This window comes from Aegilops tauschii, chromosome 7 (assembly GCF_002575655.3).
Source record: "Aegilops tauschii subsp. strangulata cultivar AL8/78 chromosome 7, Aet v6.0, whole genome shotgun sequence".
Lineage (NCBI taxonomy): Eukaryota > Viridiplantae > Streptophyta > Magnoliopsida > Poales > Poaceae > Aegilops > Aegilops tauschii.
The window spans coordinates 101995464-102004833 of NC_053041.3; the positions used below are offsets into that span (position 1 = coordinate 101995464).

At 46.2% G+C, this 9370-nt stretch overlaps 1 protein-coding gene across 1 annotated transcript; it reads right to left on the reverse strand.

Annotated features, from left to right (window-relative positions):
- Positions 1 to 6447: 6447 nt before the first annotated feature.
- LOC123494860 (uncharacterized) lies at positions 6448 to 8298 on the reverse strand. Its single transcript, XM_045231331.2, has 3 exons — positions 7861 to 8298; positions 7611 to 7757; positions 6448 to 7130 (listed from the first exon to the last, which is right to left on the reverse strand). The coding sequence occupies exons 1-3, from the start codon at positions 8152 to 8154 to the stop codon at positions 6675 to 6677; spliced, it is 897 nt and encodes a 298-aa protein (XP_045087266.2). The 5' UTR covers positions 8155 to 8298; the 3' UTR covers positions 6448 to 6674.
- Between the last annotated feature and the right edge of the window lie 1072 nt (positions 8299 to 9370).

Here is a 9370-nt window from a genome sequence, read left to right on the forward strand (position 1 = left end):
CGGCGCAGCGGGTCAGCGCTAGCCAGCTAGGGTCGGTCGATTCGGCCGGAACAGAGAGGGGGAGAGGGAGCGGACGAACCCTAGCGCGAGCGCGCTCCGCTTCCTTCCGCCTCCGCCTCGCGCGTCCCGCCGTCCTGCGCTGGAATGGAATGGTGGAACCAAACGGGGGAGGTGGTCGGGGCGGCAAGTACAGGAATAGGCACGGCCCGCGTGCGCGTCGCTACTTATACCCGGATCCGACGGCCCAGCCTGCCTTCCCTAGGGCGAGGGGGGACACGCTGGCGCGATCGGAGGGTGAAGGCGGTGGAAATGCTAGCTCCCTCTCTCCCCGCCTCCCCGAGAACACGTTTCTCTCTCTGGGCAGTGGGCCGAGCGTAGTGGCGGGCCGTTGGACCCCAAAACTACCCTTTATCACCTTCCAAGCACCTTACCTGACAGTCAAAGTTAGACTGACGTATATGTCCCACAGCTTTTAACACTACAGGTAGAGTACGTATTTGTGTGGAGGAAGAATTACGGACTCCACTAATTCTCCTTTGCTGCCCATCGAGGCCCTGTGTCAGTGAGATGGTAGTATCCCGTGTGAGTTGGTGGGGTGCGGGTTGGAAATCATTGAGAAAGAGGGGAGAAAGGATTTTTGTCTTGTGGCAGGGAGTAAATTGCATAAAACCACCACTTTGAGGGCTCGGTTTGCGAAAAACACTAGGATACAGATTCTCTGCAGAAAGCACCACGTCTTGCGTAATTGTTTTGCAAAAACCACTGATCGGCGGATCGGGCTGAGTTAAGTGAGTTTATGACAGGTGGGGCCCGTTTTTCGCGTACGTGGCACTCCAGGCCGTCCCGGCAGCCGTTAGACGGCGCCGTTCGGGCTCGTCTTTAGTCATCCACTCCCGCATCCGTCTCTTTTCCCCCTCCTCGCTCCCGTCGCCGTCGCCCTCCCCCATTCTTCTTCCCCCTCCTCCTAGCTCCCGCTGCCGTCGCCCTCCCCCATTCTTCTTCCCCCTCCTCCTCGCTCCCGCTGCCGTCGCCCTCCCCCATTGGTGCCGTCGCCATTCCATAGAAACACAGAGATGCGCAGTCCGGCGAAAGGTGGAGATGCTGGTGGCGGCTCTCCGCCCGGCAGCGCCGCACGCATCGTACGTAGTGGAGGAGGACCCGCAGTGGATCTAGGCGAGCTGTGCGCGAGCTCGAACCCTAGCAAGCCGTCGGAGGAAGAGGAGGAGGAGGACCCGCAGTATTCGATGGAATAAATGCGGCCAGAGCATTCGCCGCGGCGGTGAAGGCCAATCCGACGGGAAGCCAGCACATCGCGGCATCCTTCGGCGGCGTATAGTGAGATCCACTTTTCTTTGCTCTTCCCTTCCCATTCTCCATTCAATTGCGTTGCCAGGGTACTCCTAGGGTTAGTGTTCATATTGTTCTATCCTATCAGATGCAGTACAAGTGTCAAATGTTGTGATTTTGTTGTCATGTGCCCTAGGACATTATTTAGATTAGTTCAGATTATGTGATTTGTTTGTCCTGTGCCTAGGGTTGACATTTTTGATTAGTTCTGATGTTGTGCTTTGTTTGTCCTGTGCCCTAGGGTTTCCATTTGGTTATTAGTTTTATTAGTGTTTCATTAGTGCTTTATATTATTTGCAGTCTGGATGATGAGGTTTGGGAATTGAGGATGCATTTCCATGACAGAGACAACATTGAGAGATCTATGATGGTGTCAGACATAACATTTTACAACCTAGTAGCATTGATAGAAACAGAAGGTTATGGATTTAAAGATTACATGTACTATGTCAGGGATCCTGGGCTAGGGATAGAAGGAATGGAAGAAATAGATGATGATGACAAGCTTGAGGAAATTCTAGACAACATAGCATTGCAAAATCAGAAGATATTGAATGTGACAGTTGTTAGGGCCAGTTCTCCCAATGCTGCAAGTATAAACACCAGCTCCAATGTTATTGAGCAGCAAATCCCTCTAGAAGAAATTGGAGAGCCCAAACTGTATCAGATAGATGAAGAAGGAGTGATGTTCAGTGCACCAGATGTGCATGTAGCAGCAGCAAGTTCAGAAGCAGCAGAAGTGGAGCCAATGCCCATACAGTTTCAAACACAGCATAGCACCAATTTGGAGGAGCAAGTTGCTTTAGGTTATGTACAAGTGGAAGAAAATCATGTATACAATTCAGAGGAGCAAATGGAAATTGAAAAGGTTATGGAGGAGAGAAGGAGGAAGGAAATTCAAATGTTTAGAAAGGATAAGAAAATAAAGAGAAGGTCACTTCTGTGAAGAGAAAAGCTGCAGTGATGGATAATGAGGAGGACAGTGATGATGATGATTTGGAAGAATATGGTGATATCCTTGCTAGGCTTGAGGAGATGAAAAGACAGAGGGAAGATCCACTCCTTCATTTTGAAGGGGACACAGATGTTGAGGAAATGTATGAGACAGAGGAGGAGGATGCACTATATGAGCCTGAAAGTGAAGAAGAGGAGGAAGAGGATGAAGAGAGTACTCTGGAGGAAGAGAGTAATCTGGAGTAGGAGCAAGATGGACAGAAGAAGAAAAAGAAGAAGAAACACAAAAAAGGCCCAACAAGCAGATCACATGCAAGTGTAGAGGAGTTGTTTGAGGATGACTGGATACCATCTTCTGATGAAGACAAGAAACCAATGGACTTGGGTGTGGAAGATGATGATGGTGTAGAGGCATTGGCATATGTTATGCCCAATGGCAGGAAAAGCAGAGCTAAGAAGACGAAGAAAAGGTTATGGTATGATGAGAAGAGAGCTCACCCAGCTGAGCAATTTGTGAAGCATCTTTGCTTCATTGATGTGTACCAGTTCAGGAATGCACTTCAAACAATGCACATTGCACAGAACAGGAACTATGAGTACCATAGAAATTGCAGTGACAGGGTTATAGCACAATGCATAGATGAGACAAGCCCTTTTTATATAGCAGCTTCTCAGATTGCAAATGAGAAGACTTTTACCATAAGGAAGCAGTATGTGGTGCACACTTGTCCTTCTGTGTCAGAGAACACAAAAGTTACTGGTAAGTGGGTTGCAAAGTTTTGTGAGGAAGCAATCAGAAATGACCCATGCACAACAATCACTGCTATAATTAACACTGCAAAGAGCAAGTATGGAGTGGAAATATCAACCCACATGGCATACAGGGCTAAGAAGGCAGCAAAGAATGTTGTGTTAGGAGATCAGAAGGCCCAGTACACCAGGATTAGGGATTATTTGCAGGCTGTGCTAGATACTAATCCAGGTTCAAGGTGTATAGTGACAACAAGACATTTGAGGGAGCATCCAAGCACAAACCCTAGGTTTCATGCATTATTCTATTGCCTAAATGGATGCAAAGAAGGGTTTCTCAGTGGCTGCAGACCATTCATAGGTAATTCCTTGGTATCTAATGTGTGTTTGAATAATGTGTGTTTTCAAATAGTTTGCCTAATGTGTTAACTTGTTATAGGTCTGGATGGATGCTTCATAAAGCTCACTACTGGTCAACAGATCCTTGCTGCTACTGGAAGAGATGGGAACAATAATATATTTCCCATTGCATTTGGAATTGTTGATAAGGAGGACACAGATTCCTGGACTTGGTTTCTGTATCAGCTGAAGGTAGCACTAGGTGGCCAATCTGGGAAGTTTGGCAACTACACAATAATTTCTGATAGGCAGAAGGTAATGAAATCCACTTGTGCTAGCTTTCATTTAGTTCTTTCTAGTAGTTAGTTGCATTTAGGTGTAGCTACTTTTTGTACACAATCATTTAGTTCTTTGTAGTAGTTACACAATCATTTAGGTGTAGTCACTAAGTTAGCTTTACTTCAATTCACACAAGGCCTGCTTAAAGCCATAAATAGAGTCTTTCCCAATTGTCCACAAAGGTTTTGCCTGAGACACATTTACCAGAACTTTCAAAATGCTGGGTTTAGAGGGCCAGAATTAAAGAAATACATGGATGAAGCAAGTTACTCATACACTGAACATGGTTATAATGTTGCAATGGATGAGTTGAAGAGAGAGTGTGAGGCAGCATGGGCTTGGCTTAGTAAAATCCCAAAGCACACTTGGGCCAGACATGCCATGGACACAAATTGCAAAACAGATTTAGTAGTTAACAACTTAAGTGAGGTTTTCAACAAGTGGGTTCTAGATGTCAGGGCTAAGCCAATAAGGACCATGGTTGATGGAATTAGAACAAAATTAATTGTCAAGTTTAATGCAAATAGAACCAAGACTCAGACTGTCAGATGGGAGATTTGTCCAACATATGCAGAGAAATTGGAGGAAGCAAAGAAGTGGTCTAGAAACTGCCAATCATTGATGGCTGGCCCCAACCTTTACCAAGTTACTAGTGAGGAGAGAACATATGCTGTCAACCTAGCACATAGGACTTGTGGTTGTAAGAAGTGGGATATGACAGCAGTTCCTTGCAATCATGTTGTTTCTGCTATACACAAGGCTAAGCTTCAGCCAGAGGACTTTGTTGATGATTTCTTCAAAAAACCTATGTACCTGGCAGCTTACAGTCCTATAATATATCCTGTACCTGGCCCTGACATGTGGCCAAGGACAGATAGTTTGGACATTGAGGCTCCTGTTTTCAAAGAACACAAGGGCAGAGCACAGACTAAGAGGAGAAAGGGCCAATTTGAGAAGCCAGCTCCCAAAGACACTTCAAGAATGGCCTCAATTACCTGCTCCAACTGTAAAAAGGTGGGCCATAGGTACACCAATTGCCATGATGCTCTAAAGCCTGCACTTGCTATGAGAAAGAACAAACATCAGGTAACCACTCTGCTATGAGAAAGACTAAATTTGTTGTTACTTTGTTGCTTACTAATATTAAACTACTTGTTTCATTGCAGCCAAGCACCAGCTCTTACCCACCTAATAGTAGAAGCACACCAGCTCCAGCAAGGACTGCAGCCTCTACTGCTGCCACTGCTGGTGGATCATCAAGGAGGGCAACATCTGCTGCTAGTCCAGCTCCAGCAAGGACTGCAACCTCTGCTGCTGCCACTGCTGGTGGATCATCAAGGAGGGCAACATCTGCTGCTAGTCCAGCTCCAGCAAGGACTGCAACATCTACTGCTAGTCCAGCTCCAGCAAGGACTGCAACATCTGCTGCTAGTCCAGCTCCAGCAAGGAGGGCAACATCTGCTGCTGCTCCCAAGGGTAAGGCAACAGCCAGTAAATCTTCATCATCTGCTCCCAAGGGTAAGGCACCAGTTGCTCCCAAGGGTAAGGCACCAGCAACCAGATCTTCATCAGCTGCTGCGAAGGGACCAAGGTTAGCTTTCATGCCTCCAATACCAAGTGATGGTTCCCAGAGAGCCAGGAAGCCCAGCAACAGAATGAAGGATTACTTGACTGCCTCTGGTGCAAAATGGTGATGATGGTGATTTGGTTGTGTTGATGTTGTATCAAACTATGGCATTTTGGTTGTGTTGTGAAACTATGTTGTGTTGTTCTGCTACTCTAGTTATGCTACTCTGGAATTCTATTAGTCCTGTGATGATCAACTGTTATGATCAATTTGTGTCAAACTATGGCATTATAGTAGTACTGCTGATGCTGTGATAGTCATGATGCTGTGATATTCTTGATGCCTACTTGATGCCTCGGCGTCGACAAAAAGCCAAAAACCCTAACTTGGCCTACTTGATGCCTCGACATCGACAAAAAGCCAAAAAACAACCCTAATTGACCCTACTTGATGCCTCGGCATCGACAAAAAGCCAAAAACCCATCACTTGACCCTACTTGATGCCTCGGCGCCGATAAAAAGCCAAAAACCCTAACTTGGCCTACTTGATGCCTCGACATCGACAAAAAGCCAAAAACAACCCTAATTGACCCTACTTGAAGCCTCAGTGTCGATAAAAAGCCAAAAAACCATCACTTGACCCTACTTGATGCCTCGGCGTCGATAAAAAGCCAAAAACCCTAACTTGGCCTACTTGATGCCTCGGAGTCGATAAAAAGCCAAAAACCCTAACTTGGCCTACTTGATGCCTCGGAGTCGATAAAAAGCCAAAAACCCTAACTTGGCCTACTTGATGCCTCGATGTCGATAAAAAACCAAAAACCCTAACTTGGCCTACTTGATGTCTCGACATCGACAAAAAGCCAAAAACAACCCTAATTGACCCTACTTGAAGCCTCGGTGTTGATAAAAAGCCAAAAACCCTAACTTGGCCTACTTGATGCCTCGGCGTCGACAAAAAGCCAAAAACCCTTACTTGGCCTACTTGATGCCTCGGCGTCGATAAAAAAGCCAAAAACAACCCTAATTGACCCTACTTAACTCAGAATCATCAGTTGAACAGGAACATACTAAAGCAAAAATCATCAATTGCAAACAAATTACTTAAGATAACATTAACCAGCTCTAAATACCACCAAATTCAGCACTAGTTCAATTCCATACATAATCATAGTTTGACATTCAGCACTAGTTCAAATAGCACCACATTCAGCACTAGTTCAAATGCAAACATCTTACTTAAGATTACATATCCATAATTCAGGAGTACTCATAGTTAATAGAATTTAAACTACTATCATTACAACAAATGCCAAACCACACCCTGCAAAAGGTCAGCAAATGCCAAATGATATTTCCCATTCTTCTCTTGCACTACTTATCCATTTATGATGGCCTTGATCCCCTCCAGCTTCACATTGCTCTCTTCAACTGTCTTCTTGAGCTCATCAATGTGGATCTGCAAGTTCTTCTTCTCTTCAGCTAGCTTCAACTTCATGTTCCTAATGACAGTACCTTGAGCAGCTGCTATGTTCTTCAAAGTGTCATACTTCTCCTGCAACTTGGTTGTTTCAGCATCTTTCCTTTCTATCACTGCCCTCTGCTCCTGGGCATCCATAAGTGCATTGACATCTTCAACCAACTTCTCATAGATGGCCTGGAGTTTCTTCTTCTCTTGTGTCAGGTCATGAACAGTAAATGAATGCATCAGACATTCCTCATTCCTGTCCATCTTACTCTGTTCATACATAGACCACAACTTGGACAGTGCATTCTCAAGGGTAGTGGGCCAAGATGGATCAATCCATTCTACTAGTCCACAGTTTTTACCTTCCTGAAAAAAGAGTATTAACAAAATGAATTACATAACAGTGACTTGCTTATAATGATAGGCTAGATTACTTTATACTAAAATTCAGATCATGCTCTAAAGTAAACAACTACTAAGTAAACAATGCTGGTGTGCTAACCCATGAATATTCTATCCTAAAATAAGCTAACATGGCAGAGTTAAAAAATGACCTAACTAAACAATATTGCCAGATCCAAACTAAACAATGCTGGTGTGCTAACCCATGAATATTCTGTCCTAAAATAAGCTAACATGGCAGAGTTAATAAATGACCTAACTAAACAATGTTGCCAGAACCAGACTAAACAATGCTGGCAAAGTAAACACTTAATGAATCCACTGTCCGAACTTCACATTATAATACAATGCCTGCTGGAGTGCCACACTACATGTCCATGGCAAACAAATGACAGATCTGTTAAGTTAATCAACAACTTCCAATTAGTTAAGTTGGAACCATACCTTCTCTGCACAACAAAGAAACCTCCTGCCAGTGTGAATCCCCTCGAAAGCAACACGCCTTTCTGCTGCCTTCCCGTGGCCATGGCACAAAACATACATATCTGTCTCAGGGCCCTCGAAATCTGAGTCTTCGGTGCTAGCAGGAACCTGGAGTGCGAAGGAATGACAGAGATTTGGTCCAATGTTTGAAAAGAAGCTCATTCCAGAAATCCCCAAATATCAAACCCTAACCCTAACTCTGAGAACTAACCTTAATGGTGTCGTCGTCGGAATCTGAGCTCATGTACTGCCTGGTGTGCTCGCTGCTATCCGACCCATCACTCCATGACACCATGGAGCTGCGGCGGCGGCGCGGCGCGGCGGCGACGGGTGCGGCAACCAAGAACAGAGCGAGAGCGAGCAGAGAGCGAGCGAGCAGAGTGGAGAAGGAGTAACGGTTCGCGCTTTTGACTGCTAGGACCGAACGGCGCCGTCTAACGCCGTCTAACGGCTGTCGGGACGGCCTGGAGTGCCACGTATGCGAAAAACGGGCCCCACCTGTCATAAACTCACTTAACTCAGCCCGATCCGCCGATCAGTGGTTTTTGCAAAACAATTACGCAAGACGTGGTGCTTTCTGCAGAGAATCTGTATCCTAGTGTTTTTCGCAAACCTAGCCCTCAAAGTGGTGGTTTTATGCAATTTACTCTGTGGCAGGAGAAGAGGGGTTGTCACGTGGGCCATGCGGTTGAACGGGTCGCTTGATCGAGGAAACCACTGGTCTCGGGTCATTTTGCACGTAAGGTTTGCATGGCTTGGCTTGGATGCCACTTTGTTCCTCTTTGCTTGTGTGCATTGAGCAATCTTAACTTGCTAAGCAACCTCAAACTTGATAAAGTCATGCTTCTGGTGTGATCCATCATTATACTTGTTAGTTGAGGCATGGTACAACAATGAATTTCAAATACGCACGTACTTTGTTAAGCTCTTCATAGAGGTATGTTACAATAGATGCCCAACTGCAGGGATATGGATACAAATTCTTTCATTTCACTTTCATACCAGCACTGCGAAGAACTGAAAGATGAACACGTCGGTTACTGGCCAATGGGCGTAGGTCGCCCGAGTTGATGTAGAGTGGTTTGAACAAGACGGTGATAACTCCTCCACAAGTGATGCCACCGTGTGCTTGATTTACTTGGCAATTGAGATGGAGTAGAAGCATTGCGCCCAAGTTTGGCGTCATATTGGAGTTTGGAAACCCAGGTTTTGCAAGTAGAACCATGTTCTCTTCATTAAATTTTGTAACTTCACTGCGTGCTTGCAATGTGTTAGTGACAATGTAATAGAAATAAGGGTTAATTATCCTTTTGCCCTCAGTGGTGTCCATGTGCTCAGTTTTGCCCTCGGATGCGAATTGTGCTCAGTTTTGCCCCTAGTCCATGCACAGCAACTACGACGAGGCCAAACGGCCATATTTGAGTCCATTCCGTCCCCCGACATTAGTGGTTGTGGGTCCGGAGCTTACACGTGGGACCGCGTGGACGTGGGTCCGGAGCTGACATGTAGGCCCGTGCAACTAAATCCCCAAATCATTCATAGGATTCTAGCTCACTCTGCCTATCCGCCGGCCGGCTGTCCTGCGCCGCCACCGCCTCCACCTGCGCCGCGGCCAGCACCTCCCCCGCCACCAGCTGCACGGCTTGCTCCGCCGCTACCGTCCTGCGCCTACGCTCCACGGCTACCTGCGACGCCCGCCACCTTCCTGCGACGCCACGGGT